We start from the raw sequence: 19,214 nt of genomic DNA on the forward strand, positions 1-19,214 counted from the left end.
GCCTTAGTTTATTTTTAAAAAATATAAAAGTTTTAATATATTTTTAATTATATCTTTTATAAAAATCTGCCGTTGAAAAAGGATTAAAATTGAGAAATGTAAATTGCATGGTGTGAAATTAATTTCGAAATTTCATTAAATTTTCATGTAGGCTACTGTACTAAATATATTTAACTGAACCTGTTTTACAGTTAATAAATATAAATTAAAATAAAGTTTTATTGAAAAAATAGATTTCTATAATTGGAATTGTAAGAATATAATGCCGAAAATTCTTTCTTAAAAAGCAATTAAAACATGAAGCAAATTCTTATTTTTAGTACTTTTTTTGCATTATTGAAGACAATTAGATTATATAGCCTAAATGTTATCGTATTAGAGAATATTAATAAAATTATTAGAAAACATTGAGCATTTTAGAGCTAAGTTAATATAAATTAACGTAATGAATAAATATTTTAAAATTTCAAATTATGCGATAAAATAAAACTGTTATGCATAAAGTAATTTGTGAATATCTCTGATAATGTTAGTAAATAACCTACAAAATTTGCTTAATCTTCTTTATCAGTTTGTCTGAAGTCTAGTCTGTAGCATTTCTTCCATACTAAAGCCTAGGAAATTAAGATTTTTAGGTATTGTGATAGACATATCTTCTTTTGGGTCCCTATTGGTATAATATTAGGGTGTAGCGGAATAGGGATCTGAAAGGGGTTAACTTTTACCTGAATATAAAAGGTGAATTGTCTTGAAAAATAATAACGTCAGACAATCGAATTTTTCCTTCGTCTGTCTGTCTGTCTCTTCGTCTATAAAATTTCTTAGAAAGTAACGATTTAGATTATTGGAACTGTATGTCAAATATAATTTTTATATTAGTTTATACTATAATAAAAGTTGAATTTATTGTTTAATATTCTGCAATTTTAAAAGATTTTACGCGCGGTTTCTATTTTATGCAACTTTTAGCGACAAGTTCTGCAAGCAATAGGCGGCATCTTATCGTATACTATAATAACTTTAACTTAATTTGTATTTATTTTATAAAATGCTGAGATCATTTGTTTATTTTTTTAAATATAAATCAATTTGCATAATTTAATTACATTTTCGACAAATGTGGCATAAAAAACCCGTAAGGCAATTGACTGTGATTAATGTTTTGATACATACAGAGCAGACAGAAATCAATTTATAGTTAGGAACTTAACCAAAACATTCGAGTTAAATTATAATTTATCGATTAAGTAGTGTATTTACATTCAATAGTTATGTCAGATCGTTAGATCTTATTACTCGTCTAGACTGTAGGGAATTCAAAATATTTTGATCGTAGATTTGCCTTTATAGGAAAGTTGTCAACGCCAAAAAGATCTATTTTTGTCAGCAATTTAATTAGCGGAAATGTCGACAAACAAGTTGTCAGGTTGTTTATCTCATTCGTCATGCGTACACTTCGTGCTTCTGATGTCACGCAGACAGGACTCAGGGCACGATCCATTCTCTTCGATGCTAAGGAAAATAATGAAGATAGGTCATAGAAAAGGTCATCAAAAAAATCGAGGGGAAGGGTTTCAGGTAGGGGTTATAACCTTCTCCTACCTGGTGCCTCTTCAAAGAGTAAATCTTTATTCCCGTTCTACTCGTATTTAGATCTACCATTTCGGTTATGATTTTTGTAGATTATAGTAATTATTATTGAAGAGTCCATTATTGAATACGTTTTCGACATCATCTTTTATTATTATCCAATGCGGAAGTGTTCTTCTAGCTTGCTATTCTGCTTTGATGTGGTGACGTTGATGCTATGATGATAACAATAAGTACCGTTATCTTTCGATTTTTGTTTTGTTTTAATGTTATTCACCTCGTTTATAGGTAGGAAAATTCAATTATATATTTATAAGTGTGTGAAAACGAATTTTTTTGTTTAAAAAAAAAATGTCTAAATTACTTTATTTAGATGTGATTAAGTTCAAAATTTTGAAATTACAGAGAGTATTAAATGTATTTTATATAGAATAAATCATAAAACAAGATAAATTAAGATAAATAATGTAACTAAAAACTCGTAAACTTCTTTTAGTTTAATACTGCATAAAGAATAATAGTACATGTTATTTGAGATATTCAAGAAACGTAACTTCCGTGTCTGATTTTAGATCGTTTTACATCTCATAATACATTAAATGCTGTAATTAACGAATATTTTACATAAAAATCTACTTATTTATCCATTTTTAAACATACAAATTGCTAATCACTCCGATACACACGCATCTAGAAACTAACAAACCGAACATATTTCAAGTCATGTCTTTTATGAAATTTTCAGTAAATTGCCATGAAAATAAAATTTAATCACGTTATATAATATGTGAAATTTATTATAAAGCCAACAAAAGTTATTTTGGTAAGCTGCAATTTTCATATACAACCTTCCGACTTTCAATAATTAAATTGGGTCCATAAAGCTCATTTTAACATCTAAAAAGCATATATTTTGGAAAAATCACATCTGGGCCGACGTGTAAATAATATTTTACATGTTGTGTATATTATGAACATTAAAGCTATAAATCTTCCTCTTTCTCATCCCAAATTGGATAGTAGTTGCGGTTGTCGCTGGCGGGGTTTGCAGGGGGCCATTCTCGTGAAAGGTGGTAGTTCAACGCTGTTTCCCCCAGAAAATCGCACCGTTCACGTTTCTGTAGCTAAAATAAATCCTGCGGAGCGGAACTTGTGGTCAAACATCCCCCCAGATAACTCATAAGATAAACTTAGTTAATTATTTTAAATGATGGATTTTAAAGTGATTTTTTTCGGGTATTTTGTAAGGCAGAAATTAAATATAAAAGAAAATTTGCTAAATTATCGAGTTTATTCCCTCAAAATTACGACCAATTTATAGTTAATTATGGTAGATGAAAGACTGTAATTATAATTTTATGCTTTAAGGAGATGATGATCTGTGTGTTGCTGACGTCTCCTTATCAGAAAGTTATTTTCGTCGCTGTTTTTAGACAAGAATAGTGTTTAAGTTGTGGTCCTACGATAGACGATATCCGGTTTTTCGGTTACTTGTAATCATTGTAGTGGCAATGAGCCCTAATCCATCAGAAAACTTACATTTCTAATGCATATCCTCCTACTTTAATCACTTTCATTAATATACATAAATTCGAATAATATAAAGGAAATGATGCTAACAAACAGTAAAATATAAGTAATTTTTTAAATTTTATTGTTATTTTTCATATAAATTATTACAAAAAGTTATTTTTATATAAATGACATTACACATACTGTATACCTTTTATAAGATATATATATAGGCCTTTAAGAAAGTAGGAAAAAAAAATTACAAGTTTCTGCATGTAAATTTTCATAGTATAACGATTACCAATTACAATCAAAAGTAATGTTTGATATAAATTACTTATAAAAATTGAAAAGTTAATAGAAAAAAGTCTGGCATTTATTAATATTTTGCTCTATTGTAAAGAACGTGAATTATTAAATGTTACTTATAAATGAAAACGCCAAAACTTTTTATTTATTTAAATTATGTATAATCAGTTGCCATATTTTAATTCTCCCTTATAAAAATGAATCAAAATTAAGAATAAAGCTTTTAAAACACAGCAGAATTAATAAATCATTTTAAAATTTGGCTTAGTAAATTTTTTATGACAAGAAATCTTCGTTACATATCTACTTTTTTCAGTCATATTTATATCTGTATCATTAATTTTTCTGTATTTAATTATTCCTTTTGTTTCTTCTTTTAAATTAGTCGCATTTTTCATGGAAATTAAAACGCCATGAACCTATTCATTACTTAAATTTAGATCTTATTGTTATTAATATAACATTTCCATTCAGAATGTCATTTTTTTAATGAATAATTCTTAATTATTTAGAATTATATTCAAATTTTCTTATTAGGAGTTCTTATCTTAATTGAAAAGAAGTTTTTCTTTGTATTATTTATAAATTTTTCTTTGCTATTAAACCAACAAAAACATTCTTAAATTAATTAGTGTAAAGAATAGACAATGAAAGTTTCGTATATTAATAATTATACTGCGATAAAATACTCGAAACACTCGATAATTTATATACCAAAATGACTTTTTTACGTCCCATTAACGATAAAAACAGCGTAGGAGAGTTTACATGCACTTTTTCCCCAGCAAATGAGAGAATTCAGTTATAGTTAGCAGACTCTAGTAATTTGTTTGTAGGTAATATATTATTGGGGAGAATTTTTGTGGTTGGAGTAATTCGAAAAAGAGCCTATTCGACTTTTCTTTAGCGGAATACAGGTAGGAGGAAAGAGGCGTTGAATACACTCACGCAACTTGGACATTTGCCAGACTAATTTCGGACCACTGTCCTCTAATGAACGGCATGGAAACGATTTCGGCTACATACAGCAATGGGAAACGTGTAGTGGCCCCCTTTATCCTCCTTTAGGGGGACAGTTTAGTGAAGTTTTAGTAAGAGTTCCTCTCTCTTTTTTCTGTGTGTATGTGTGTGTGTGTGATTCGTAATTGGTTTCTGCGAAAAAGAAACCGCTTTGCTCTGTCGGCGTTTGAAATAGCTTCCCTCCCCCTCACATGACTGTCTTGGAATTTTTTCCCCTGGTTCTTTTCTCAAGTGTGACCCTCTACGGTCCTGTACTTAGTAAGAACCGACGAATTAAAAACCCATCTAGACTTGTCGCTAAATTTTCTGCTCTTCTGAAAACGTTTGCCGAAATCATCTTGAAAGATATTTCTTCCTCCCGTCCTATCATTTTAAGTAATCGCTATCATCTAACCTGCTTATTTTTAGGGATTTGTTTGTTAGAATCTGTACGGAATTTAATTAATCCGATAATGATCAAATTTAATACTTTGTTGCGGTACTACATGCTACTGAAACTATATAATACTCATTTTCCAATTATAATTTTGTATTTAATACGTCTTTCCTTTATTATATAAGAATATAGAATTTTATACACAACTATTTACTTAATTATTTGTACTATTACAAAATATTGAAAGCGTTGAGTAAAATTTAATATAACTCAAGTTTAGTGATAAGAAAATACTTATTCTCATATTCCAGTCTACCAATGCACGCAATCTATTTTCTAAGAATTCTTACGAACTCACTGAGTATGAAGTCAGTATATGAAATATGAAATAGTATGGATACGTATTATATCCATAGAATAGTACGTATATTTATAACTTAGGTGTTTTTGAATAAATATTTTGCATGTTATAACCATACAATGTAGACTTATTAAATGTCTTCATCTATATATCTATGTATAAACTTATAATTCTACCGTGTACTGTACATAACATGCTTTTATATTGTAAATTAGTTTATTTTTACAATTTCATAGGTTTTAAAATCGTCTTTACAAAATAATTTTCTATATGTATAACGTAACTACCATACTGTATATTGTTATAAGTGGGCCTGCTGTTCTAATTAAGGTAGTAAATAGAAAGATTTTACTATATATAGCTAGCTTTTATTAGGCTGTACGTTCTTTACTGCAGTTTCTACTGTGTCGGATGAACATATAGCGAGGATTGAGTAGTCAATAGATCTAAATCTATAATATGAATGGTATCATTCCCTAATAATACAGAAAGAATTGTGTTTTATATACGAGATATCATATATAAGAACACGTAATTGTTTATATTCTTGTATGTAAGCATATATAACTTGCATCTAGCAAATCACTAGAAATTTAAAACTTATTTGATATCGATCCCACACAAAAGAAAGCAATTATACAAGTATATAACTATTAACCTAAATATTCTTTCTTTAAATTAGTCTAATTTTACTTAATTAAGTCATAAAAGTTGAATTTTTGTAAGAAACAATAAGATGTTTATCCCTCTTAAAAACAACTTTAAAATATATAAAATTGAGCATGTAATTTTATTTATATTTAAGAAGAAGGAAAAAAAAACAAGTGGGAAGACAAAGGTAAGATCTTCTGATAATCCCTTATAATGAGAAGTAAATAACACGTCAATTATTATTATTCATTGAGCGATTAAGTATCAAACATTCTTATCAGAGTTAATAAGAAAGATTCTGAACTGATACAAGCAAAATAACTCTATTGAAATTAGCAAAAAATTAAAAAAATAAGAAAAAAGTTTATCGTGAGCATGTTTATCTGGGCGTTTTCTACCAAACAGAAATATCATGGAAGGAATAGTAAAATCCGACACGTACAAAAGTTTGGTCACGAATTTCGAAATCCACAGGCTCCGCCCTTTAATCGTGACTGACTTTAGTCGAACTCTGAAGGAAGAAGGACTTTCGGGGCGTCGTCCTATAGTTTATTGAAGAATCTAAATATTCAATATTTATGAAACTATCAGATATTTTGATGAAGGTTTATAAAGTTACAAAAATAAAGGTGGGGTGTAAATAGTAGGCGGATAGGTGTCCTTTCCTTTTTTCCACCGCAAACACCCTACTTTTGTGTTCCGAATATCTAACCAGTTCTTTGGGAATTAGGACTGTCGTCCTTCTATATTCTTGTTATATAGGTTGTGACTAAAGTGAAGGATATCCTTCAGTTAAAAAAATAGCTATAAGGATAAAGAAAATTCGATTATTTTTAAGCTTGAAGCTGTATCGAAGAACGTGGCTTAATGAAGACGTAGGTTATAACAGACCCCACATACAGGAAAGTGCAAACTTTTAGCGGTTCGTGACGTTTCTGCACACCGATAGATCACGTTAGAGCTACTCGTGTTACGCATTTTCCCATCCCACGTGACTCGAATGTCGGAGAAAAGCATGCTCTACAGATAATGAATAAAATTATGAAACCGTTACCTTGTTGTCTATTATGGATAACGAACTTCTTTACTTACAAAGTTTGAAATTTATAGAGGAGGAAGTAGCAATAATTTAGCAATCTAAGTAGTATTAACAATTTTATTTTAATTGAAAATTAATGGAATAGTTTAAGGCTAAAGAGGAAAAATGCATGGATAATTATTGGCATATAATGGTCGAAATTGGGGAACACCCACTATAGAGCACCACGAACTGTTCGTAGGTGGGTGTGAGCGTTGAAAGGAACACCTGCAAACGTTAAATTATCCGAGCACTATGAGTCATTTTGTAGGCCTACTAGTCAAGCTGACCGTGACGGAATATGGAAGAAAAGCGTGTCCTCTTTTTGGCATATTGCTCGTTCTGAGAACAGAGACAACTAAGAATCTTTTGCCTTTAAGGACTGCAATAAAACTAACTCATGTGTGCAATTAGCACTTGACAGATTTATAGTTAAAACTTCCACATTATGAATATATTCCAAGGTAAAGATGTTTAAAATTCTGATGGAGAAGTTAACCAACAACTTCCCTTAAATGGTGTATTTATATTAATACTTATAAAGATATGATGTCATTTAAGTGGGATTAATTATTTAAACAGAAACTCTATAACAAAATATCATTAAAATAACAAAAAACAAAATCATTTTTCTAATATTTAAACAACGGATTTAATCGAAAAATTAAAAGATTATTATTTAAAATTAAATTCAATAATGACTTGACTTCATTGAAAAAATTAATGTACAGTATTTAAATTTCATATATTAGTTTAACAAACTTTACAGCTTTAATTAAGATTTCTAAATATAATAATGCATACTTTTAATATAATTTGCGATACTTTCTGTAATTATTGCTTCATAATTTGAATTGTTTAAAATTAATTAATTATTCTAAATATATTTTACTAATAGGAAAAGTTATTACTGATTTATTTTAATATTTTAAACTAATAAAATAATAATAAAAAATTCTCTAAATATTGAATAATTTGTGTAGTTTCGAATAATTAAGAAGTGTAACTTTCTGTAGCGTATCGCGCTAATTAAGCTTAGAAAATGATAATTTATGGTAAATGTTTACCATTAAATGACACTCTTATTTTCATAAATTTTTAAAACTTATTTTTTGTTAGCAATGTTATTTTTCATCGGACTAATTTTATAATAAATTTATACAGAGCTTATCGATGAAAGGTCTATTTATCACCGTTTAGAACCAATAGTTAACGAGTTGTTCACAATATGAAAGTTCATCCTTTACGTGGATAGCCTACTAATCAGAAACGTACCATAAAGAAGATAGAAACTAATGATAAAAATAAAGCACAAAACCTTTCCTCTCCCCCTTCGATACGAATCACAAAAATGCAGATGTTTTAGCCTCGAGCTAGAGATTATCCCAAAGTTTGTAGTCGGCATTTTTACATTGGATGTTCTACAAACTGGGTTCGATGTCCGGCCGACAGCTACCGACCTAAGAAATATCTGGACTACAATATTCGTCACTCATAGCACGTACGGTAGCCGCCCAGGACATAATTACGGCGGCTCTGTCTTTTCTAACCCTTAACCATCGATCAAATGAGTTCTACGGTACATCCAATATAAAGCACTTCGATAATATTCGGCCTACAGTCAAAATTAGGCCATGGGGTGCCTTGCAGATGAAAGTTTTTTAAATAGTAAAATGTTTCACGGTTTACTAAATTTGAAAATGATGCTTCTTTCCTTGCCAGAATTTTAAGTTTTAATTTCTTTTGCGTAATATAAGCAACATCCAACTGAACTCTTTAAAAGTTTATTTTTAGAGGTGTGTCTTCAGTCTGGGCATTAAATATAGGCCTATATATAGTAGGCACGGCATCAATTATGGACTTTAAATATATCATTTTAACAGTTTATTATATTATTTAGAACGTTTTCTTCTAAATAATATTTTATAATATATTTTTCTGGCTTTTAAAATACAAAATTCTAATACGTTCGTCTTTATTACAGGCTTTAAAATGAAATATCTTTGACTCAACAAATAAGTTTTTGAATTTTGTAGCTTTAAGTATATTTTGCAAATTAAGAAAACCTAGTTGCATCAGCTGAAACAATTTTAGTAATCAATTAAAAATTGGATATTTTTCTAAGGTCGAAGTTATTTAAATGTAACATCATACAAAAAAAAAAAAAAAAAATTGGGTAGAATTAAATTATAACGCATTAAATGCCTTATATAAAGCTTAAATTTTGCTCGACAGAGATTATAATCTTATATTAGAAGAAAGATTTTCATAATTTAATGTATAAAATTACAAAATCGGAATAAGAGGGGAGTGTTCTAACTTTATATGTGTGAAATATTCATGGATGTTTCCTTTACATCTTTTCATCGTGATTCACGTTTTTCACGCATATTTATTTTCTTGCGAGGTGGAGTCTCAACAAGCAAAAATTTGTCTTTTGTCATTCATTATGTTATTGTTCCGTTTAAAACTCTGTAGCAATGAACCTAAGATAAGTTTTGAAATTGACTAGGCCTATATCATTAATTTCTCATTAAAAATTATATAATAACAGGACATATAAATATAAATCTAAAATTATGAAAATTTCGTAAATACGATCAATTTTAATATTAAATTTACGTAGAGAGTGTGACTAATTTATCAGGAGAGAGAGAGAGTGGATGTTGCAATCGATTTAGGTCAATCTAATAAAATTAATTATATATTATTATTACTTAACTGAGAAAATATTATTTTTAAGTCTAGTAGAGATGTTTAATATATTAAACAATATATTTTAATTTGAGAGAATTTTAGAAAAACATGAACATTTATTGTTTTCAGAGAAGACTTAAATATATGTTGGTTTATCTCGTAAACGCATTGTTAAACAAATATTATGATATATTCGCATTTAAAGAAGATTTCAATCTCAGACTCGATTCATTTAGCCTAATTAAGGAAAAAGTTTGTATAAGATGATCTATCGTGATAAAATGTCGTTATTAACAAATTGTTGATAGTTCTGTAAATGTTTATATCTCATACGAGATAAGAATTAAGAGACATTTATGCTTCAATGAGTAATTAAAAACGTTTTCAAGCTCGGATGATAGATAAGTTACCTAGTTTTAGTATATATATTTTATATTTTAACATTAGTATAAGTGTGATCACTTGATAATTTTCACATTTCTTATCTTAGGTAAGAAGTGGAGGAGTTTAACCCCCCAAGAAAGACGTCCTTATGTCGAAGAAGCTGAGAGATTAAGAGTGCAACATATGCAAGATTATCCCAACTACAAATACAGACCGAGACGGAGGAAAACATCTAAACGTGGAAGTCGAAAACTTGCTGGAAATTCCCCATCATCTCCTCAATCGTCATTATCATATTCTTCTGGTTTAGGAGCAGAATATGCCTTTCCCGGAGAGATTGGTATGAACTATTCTGGCAATCTTATGCCGAATTCTTCTGAATTTTGTGGAATCCAAACACCCGAATCTTCACCTCATGGGAGTCCTTGCTCTGAAGCTGTTCATCCAAGAAGAAACGAAAGTTCTTACCAACCTTCCTACGCAGCGCAATCCGAAGCACCATCGGCTCCTGTTTCTGCTGATCCGTTAATAAGGTCTCTCCCTACACCAGAAATGTCCCCTATAGAGCCTTGTGAACAAGAAGGTTTCCACTTCGCAACTGGAAATAAAGAAGCTGTTGATCTATCTCACGGCCCTACAGTGGAGAATCCAGTCAGCCAATTGATGTCCAAATTTAGCGAATCTTCTACCTTCTTAAAGAACATCCGTCCTCCCTTCCGGCATCGTATGACTCAAGTTGTGGGTCCTCAAGGACTTTCGAGTAATTTACCGACTTTGAGAGCTTTAATTACATCAGGCACATGTGGTTATACACCAGGTTGTGGTTATATAAATCAACAATCTTATTATCACCAATCAAAATCACCGAATTGTTCAGATAGACCATCCTGTGCCTTACAAAACGGGATTTCAGCCTATCGGCCTCCTTCTTACTATCATCCGTCCGAATTTCAACCATACTATTCCAATGAACAGTCGTATACGGACTCAGAATATGTAGCTGATGTCGATAGAAATGAATTCGAGCAATATCTAAAGACGTCTCAAAATTATCCCGGTGGTTACAGTTACGCCCAATCGCATTATTCTTATCAACAAGGATGCGAAGGAGAAGCATCGATCTATCATCAAGAAGACTGTTCGCAGTCGGATGTCTCGTACGACACCAACCATACTTCCGTCCCTAATACATCATCTATGCCTATGTACGGGAGTAACGTTACAGTAAAATCTGAGCCTTCTACAGAATCTGCTTCTGCACTTATCGAAGCATTAGCAGCTACGCGACACATAATGTCGTGATTTAACCAAAACTATATTGCAAGGACTAGAGACTTCGAGACATTTCTTTGTTGCTACGAATTAGTAGATTGTGATGTCCAACTTTTAATATCATCACATGAAAAATCTGCTTCGTTGAAGGAAGCAAAAACTATTTACAAATACATAGAGTGAAAACTTTCCGTTCAGTGTGTAGAAGTGGAGATGATTTCTGTTTCGAAGCTTCATATTGAAAGATGGGTTTGTAAATGAAGCCTACAACGAGGTAACTAGAAAATCATGTGAACCCGGATATTTTGACTATTGAATACTTTTGCATTTCACTCCACATTTGTGGAAATTAAGACTTGATACTTTATATGGAGGTTATATTTTTAAAAATTTATATTACTCGGTTCCTAAATCAAAGAAGAGAAAAGGTATTACCTATTTTACATTCATATCCGAATTTATACATTATTTTAGTTTTATAAGTACGCTATAGCTGCTTTTAAGACATTCTTTCTATCAATTACTTAAAGAAAACACCTCTTATATCGAAGTCCGTATACATTTACATCTTATCTATATTATTTTTTCTTTGCCTCCTATCATCATAATCAGTATTTTTACTTGTATAAAATGTTGTAAACGAGTTGTTTAAGAGGTTGTATGTACAGTGAAGTATAATTTTAACGAATTACGTTTAATAAGAATAAGTTAAATAATCATTTTTTGTGAAGTGCCTTGAAAAATGAATCCAATAAATGAATATTGTGCCTTTCGTCAAAGGAAACGGTCAAACGTTATTCATCCAAAGAACAAACATAAAATATATATTTGAAAATAAAAGAAGACAGGATGTGTGCCTTCAAAACCGTAGCCTACTATATAGAATTTATAACGGTTTGACATATAGAAAGAGGCCATCATATGCGTTGAGTGTATATATATATATGCAGATTCTGTATCTTATGTAAGTAAACACGTGTACATTTATCTAAAAATTAACGATAATACGTCAGAATTTGCTCAGAAATTAATTTAAAAAATTTTTAATAAAGTTTTTCTCTGATGTTTCTATCTGTCTCAAATGGAAGCTCGTTTGTATACGAGTTTTCGGATAATATTTTATGTTTGTAAATGATCTTTATAAAGTACTCTAGAACTTATTTACTATATATATGGGAGGAGGTTTTTCTCACTGTTAAAGTTGTATGATATGACATTCTATCAATGCCTGTAGTCTAGTAAAAAACAAGACACAAATCAAAATGTCTTATTTGTTCTTGTAAACCTCTTCCTTAATATCGAATTTTTTTCTACTTGCACCACAAAAGATCGTCTTCCCAACGATGTGTACAAAAGATTTAAAATATAATGTTAAATTTTCAAGTGTTTGTATAACGATGTTTCGGCGGGAAATGCTGATTGTTGTACAAGAGATTTTTCCACATTAAAATTGTTCAATGGAAATTATGAAATTAATTTATTATTATTATTTTCACGTAAACAAACTACCATGATTTATAATAGATACTAAGCATCATAATTTCTAACATATTGAATGTTACAGCTTACAGTACAGCACGCACCAATTGTTACATTTTACAATAGATAATAATTGTTAATTTTTAAACAAAATCATTATGATTGAAATAACGAAAATTAAGTTTAAACTCCGGCTTTGAATAAAACAATATTTAATAATGCCACCTCCCAATCTTGTGGATTAGATAAACATAGGAGATGTCAATATAACTAAAAGAGATCATGAAATGAGATTACTCTTAGTCGCCTCTTTTTTCTATTATAAAATGTATAGTACGTAACTTAGTACTCTAAACTATTTTATTGCAAACTTATTGCTTACCTCTCCTTTACTAAGACAGCAATAATTTAATATATAATGTTTTTCCAATCGAATTTAATTTAAACAAACTTAATACCTAAACTTATATAGTTTCTAAATATAGAAAATCCTCGATTTAATCTTCCCCGATTTAACAGATTTCGGATATAACGAACAACGAATTTAAAACCTTTTTGTTCTCAAATAGAACAGGCTAAAAGGTTGGAACAATGAGTCAATGAGAATAAATTACTCAATATAGGCTATTGTACAGTACATTACATTACTATTTTACTCATACTTATACATCATAATAACATTTTAGCACTTGCGAATTTTAAGCTCGTTATTAATGTATGTTTTTAAGACATATTTGATTTGACGGACTTTCGACAATCCTGCAATTAGTTCGTTAAATCGAGGGTTTACTGTATTAAAATATTCTTAAAATTAATTAAAGATAGACTATATTAATTACTACATTACATTAAAATTCGAAATTTATAGACAAAATACTTTAAATTAATCTTCAAAAAATTAATATAAAATCGATTCGAATATAAATATATAAAAGATAAAATCGTATTTAATTTAATATTTAATACTATTTATCTATTTAATTTATATCGAAACTTTATAATATTTTAACTAAAAATCGATAAATACATGTAAAAATAAGAAAATAATTTAAATAATAAAGTTTTATGATATTGATAATTTAAATATATGCTACTTTACAACTCAGTATAAAGCTTCACTCTACGGTATTTTGTTTTATAACTTCATACTTATGAAAACTATACGTGAACTCAACAGAAGCGTAGAAAGAAAAATAAAAGAAAATATTACTTTAAATTCAAAAATTTCTATCTATAAAATTCCTATACGAAAATTTAAGTTCTTATTTCAGAATCATGAAGCAATTTACGAATTCTTGAAACGTTTTTTTTTTCCTATGAAATTCCAAATTAGCTCGTAACCACTCTGCTATGACGTTCTCGACATATTCTATGTTATTGTTGATCTTGAATTGGATCTTTCTATAATTAGAAAGAATAGATAAGCGTTTTGCCTGCTGATTTACACTAGAAAAGATAGGAGGATGGAGAAAAATGAGGAAGTAAAAAAAAATTCAAAATTGACCTTACAGATAAAATAGAAAAGAAAAAAGAATTTTAGAAAAATTGCAGAGATTTTTTTCTTATTTATGCGCCGAATAGGAATTTTTTAATGTAATTTTTACAACAATCTTACTTCACCACCTAACGTTTGCTGAGAAATTATTACTTTTTAAAATTGAAAAATAATTCCAATGTAATTAAGAATAATTTTAAAGCTTTAAAATACATATAGATCATGAAAACATATATTAAAGAAACGATAAGAGTAATAAAAGTGTAATAAAATTAATGAATACTTTAGAAAAAATTATATAGAAATAATGTTAAATATAAGAAAAATTGTTATTAAGTATTAACATTATAAAACACACACACACACACACGAAAGAATGATAAAGCATAAAATATATGAAACAAAAATAACAAAAATTCTGAAACATAATGGGAAAAATACTTTAAAATGTTATAAAATAGCATTAGAATAAACATCGAATAAAACAATTTAAAAATGATTCTATAAATCAAAATATATATATTGTAATTTATAGATAAATAAATGTAAAATTACACAGAAAATATATTCAGGAAGGAAACTTTATATACCATATTTATATATATATATATACAGTATATATGTATGTATGTATATTATATTTTTGTCCTTGGTTAATTCAACAAACGTTTACAAGAGTTGACTACTTTTTGAATTACACTTCCGACAATTGTCGAAGGCCATTTTAATTTATTATACACCTTCTTTTCTCTATTGAAAAATAAAAGTAATATGTTTGAAAATTCTTTAACTTGTTTCGTCTCCGCTAGGTTGCGCTGTTATATTATAAGCGGTCACGCACGACCTACGTCAATTGCGGTTTTTGTATTTAAGTGGCGAGACGTGATTGCTGTTCTAGGGAGGTGGAAGAACTCTAGGGGAAGACATACACAACCGCAAAAGATGTCTCCGCAGCACCAGCGTGCAATTTCGACGTCATGGTAATTGAGACAAATGAAGTCTGCAGTGATTTTTCACAGCCTTAATGGCTGACCCTGACCAACTGGGTATTGAGGTATCTTGCTTCCGTGTGTTAAGAAGACTGGTTGGAAAATACTACCACTTCTTTCTGCACAAAAGTTGTCCATTTTATTACTGATGATATCATTTATTTGTACAGAGATCTTGCTTTTTTATTATTTAATAATAAATGCAAATAAATATTTTTTACATACATTATATATTATTCGGTTTTTTTGAAGAATAAATGAAGAAATTACGTAGTAAAATAGTTTCATCTTCAATTTTCGTTTAGATAATTGCTCGGAATCTATATTTTACGAAGCATAAAAACACTAAAATGTATAGATTATATGATAATTATGCCGCTTTAACCTGCAAAAACATTACATAAAAGTAATCAAATTATAAGAACAGGAAAAAAGAAATAAATAAAATTATGTAAAAATTATAAAACAAAATAAAATTAAGTTAAAATAATGTATGAATATATCAAGAAAATTATCGTTAATATTTGTAATACGTCTTAAAATAACCATATAATAAGATTGAATGAGATATGAAACATAACAGAATTATATATGAATTTTTATGAAATATAACTATAAATTCTTTTCAGTTCATTTATATTATCTAAAAACAAAATATATTATTTATTAGAAAAGAAAGTGATTTGCTTACAAATGACTTTTATGATCTTTATGCAACTTCTAAAAAGATTCAGATGATTGTTGACATAAACTATAAGTTTATAGGCTGTAATTATAAAGACGAATAAATTTTCTTTTATTTACAAAAACATATTTACATTGATAACAACCTAATAATAGAGCTATTAAAACAAGGACATTAAAAGATAGAATAGCTATTTTAAGTTGATTTTATTACATGGGAGCAAAATGTCTTTTATTATAATTGAAAACATTTTTATAGCTTTAAAAAGTTTATTTTTAAAAGTAATTTTACTAATTTAAATTAAAATAAAATAAGAAGTTTATATCAGTTTGAAAATTAACTTTCTACATAACAAATGATTACGTAGAAATGTAACAAATTTCTTTTTATTCTTTTTAAAAGTTTCAATAGTAAAGAAGTGCTTTAATTATCTCAAAAGGAAACGTGAACTCTAGCATTTATTTATTTATTTTTTTATTTCTTTTCTCTAACAAAATGGCGGATAGAATAGCTTTGATCTTAGAAAAATGTTGATTTATATTACAGTAACATCAAGGAGATCTCACGCTATTTCTATTAAATATTTATTTTTGTCACGCAAACTGTTGTTTTTATGTACCAGAAAACTTAAGATTAATCTCCTTTTAAAGGTATATTTAATTTTAAAAAAATACAATTATTTAAACTTATCTAATTAATCTTATAAAATTGTCAATATTTAAATTTCTTGTTCTCGATTTTAAGATAAGATTGGCATTAAAAAATTCTTGTAAATTTTTACCTTTCACCAAGCTACTAAATCTCTAAATTTCGGAATCTTTATAGAAAATAAAGCGTATCTGAAAATCGAACTTATCCTGAACTTAAAGGAAGGTTGAAGGGGAAAAAATGGAGAGGGATCTAAGATGTCTTTTTTCTAGACAAGCTCATTTATCACTTTTCTTCTTCGTTCCCCAAATTCTTTTAACGTCCGCATGCCGCCGTTTGATATGACTCACCTGTCTAAAGTGTTGAAGTGAAAAGAATGTTTATTTTTTGGATTACTTCTTCACCTATGTACTTTTTAAAAAAAAAAAAAATATATTTCTAAGGAATGAAAATGTTTTGATTAAATTTGAACTTTGTTAAAACGTCTAATGGAAATTTTTTAAACAATAAAATGCTGTAGAGAACAAACTGCTGAAGTACTGCACACTTAAAGTTTTAGTATTTTTTTTTTTTTATCAAGTTAATATGAAAATGCATTATGATAATTTACGTTCTAACTACTTTGGTATATATGCCCTATCATATTATATGTCGAGGAGTATAGAGTTGGCCTACAGCTACGACTGAACATAGAAGAACCGATTTCAATTAGACAAACTGTATGAATAAAGCATGTAGGAAGTTAAAGGTGGTACGAATATGCTAATGTGAGGCCTGGTATGATTGATGAGTTTTCAAGTCGGAGTAGGATGGTCCAAGCATGGACATACAGGCCTCGGGGAGTGTACTACACATCCCTTATCTGTCACCATCAGAAATCCTAGATGGCCGTCCCCAGCTAATGATTGCTGTGCACTAGACACTTCAGAACTGGTCGTAAGGTGATGATAGTGTCTTCGGGCAATACTGTGCTTTCGGTAGAAAAATTAATCTATTTTTTTAATTTTTATCGATTTAAACGTGTACGTATTATTATTTTATTTATATATAGGCCTATATGTTATATCGCGTCACGTTAAAAATGAAGGCATTTTCTTAAATAGGGATGCAAAATTTGTTTCACTTGTACTAGACTAAATTCTCATAACTTAAGCTAACTTTTGTCGAGGGTTGGATTTAGAGGAACAACGTAAATTTAGAAGAAAGTAGGAATGTTTGGAACGAACACTCCGGCTGACAGGGCTGAAAGAAGAGAGTGTAAAATGAGTCTGCAACACAAGATAACACCGCTTTTTGAAATGCGTGGCGTAAAGACAAATTTGGCTTTAGTACAGGAATTTATGAGCTTTTGAATGGCTGATTATTCGATGTTCTATTTGGCTATTAGATAAAGTTAAAAACGTATTTTAAAAATTACATTTAAAAGCAATTGATTTAAGCAATTAAAGATTGATACGGAAACGATAATTTAAAGAATTATTTTAATATTTATTAATAAAATTAATTAACAAATATTTGAAAATTATTTTCATGCCCTTACAAACAAATAAATAGAATTTTAATTTTAAATATCTGCCTTGTACTTAAAATAATTTGATATAAGTTGTGTACAATACTTTCACATTTTTAAAAAATTTTAAAGCATTTTTCTCAGATATATGAAGCGAAAAACTATAAAAATCTCCCCAAATTTTTACTCTTTTATAATATAGAAAGCTTATCAACATATATTATTTGCCTTGTAGAAATTGTAATATTTACACCACTTATGAAAAATTACATAAATTAAAATATATGTTTTAAACTCTAAGATATAACAAAAAACTACTAACTTATAAGTATTAAGTGGGAACTACATTTATCATTAACAAGTTTACCGAAGATAAACTTATGTAAATGATCAACTGAACGTAAAACATATTAATTATTAATATCCAAAAATAATTGTTATAATAAGATGCAGTAGCCTATATAAAAACAATCTTTAATTTTAGACAATTAAACAATTACATTGTATAAATGTTATTTTATCAAAATTGAACAATGCTTGACTGTATTAAAGCATTAAAATAGTATTATTATTGTACTGTGCCTCATACAGTCGACTTACAAAAGTAGGCTATTGTCTAAAAAATAATTATAAAATGATAAATTTTATGAATTTTATTAAAATGTTTATGATGTTTAAGAAATAAATTAGTTGTAATTTTAATTAATTTAGAAATTAAATAATATAAAATCATTTGTAGGTTTATATCATTAGAAAACCTCAAATACTCGTTTATTTAATCGAAAAATCTACATTAAATATTACTCTTTCTTGCTTAATAAATTTGTAGAGAAATATTTAAGAAGATTTTAGATAATACATACATGTATATGTAATAAAAGTTATAACGTAATTATAATAATTAAAATAAATTTAAATTTTATATCTATTATAAGATTAAATTTATTGATGTAAGTATAATTTTATTTTCGCTCAATTGAACGAAAAATAAATATTACAATTATTATTTATTACATATAATATATTTATATACATATTTATTATATTACTATTGTGATATTTGTAAATTGTATAAATATATATAAAATTAAACAAAAATAAAATTATAATTATATCAATAAATTTAATTTCAAAACAGATATAAATTTAAATTCATTA

The 19,214-nt window shown here is 28.2% G+C and overlaps 1 protein-coding gene across 1 annotated transcript in view; it reads left to right on the forward strand.

The window, feature by feature from the left end:
• LOC136972615 (transcription factor Sox-7-like) overlaps positions 1 to 12,714 on the forward strand; it is a 33,874-nt gene extending 21,160 nt beyond the window's left edge. Inside the window, exon 2 of the mRNA XM_067267190.1 lies at positions 10,085 to 12,714. Coding sequence (XP_067123291.1) covers positions 10,085 to 11,280 — 1,196 coding nt within the window. The 3' untranslated portion in view covers positions 11,281 to 12,714. The remainder of the gene's footprint in view (positions 1 to 10,084) is intronic.
• The last annotated feature ends 6,500 nt before the right edge of the window (positions 12,715 to 19,214 follow it).

The sequence above is a fragment of the Centruroides vittatus genome, unplaced genomic scaffold (assembly GCF_030686945.1).
Source record: "Centruroides vittatus isolate TY-2023 unplaced genomic scaffold, ASM3068694v2 contig_299, whole genome shotgun sequence".
Lineage (NCBI taxonomy): Eukaryota > Metazoa > Arthropoda > Arachnida > Scorpiones > Buthidae > Centruroides > Centruroides vittatus.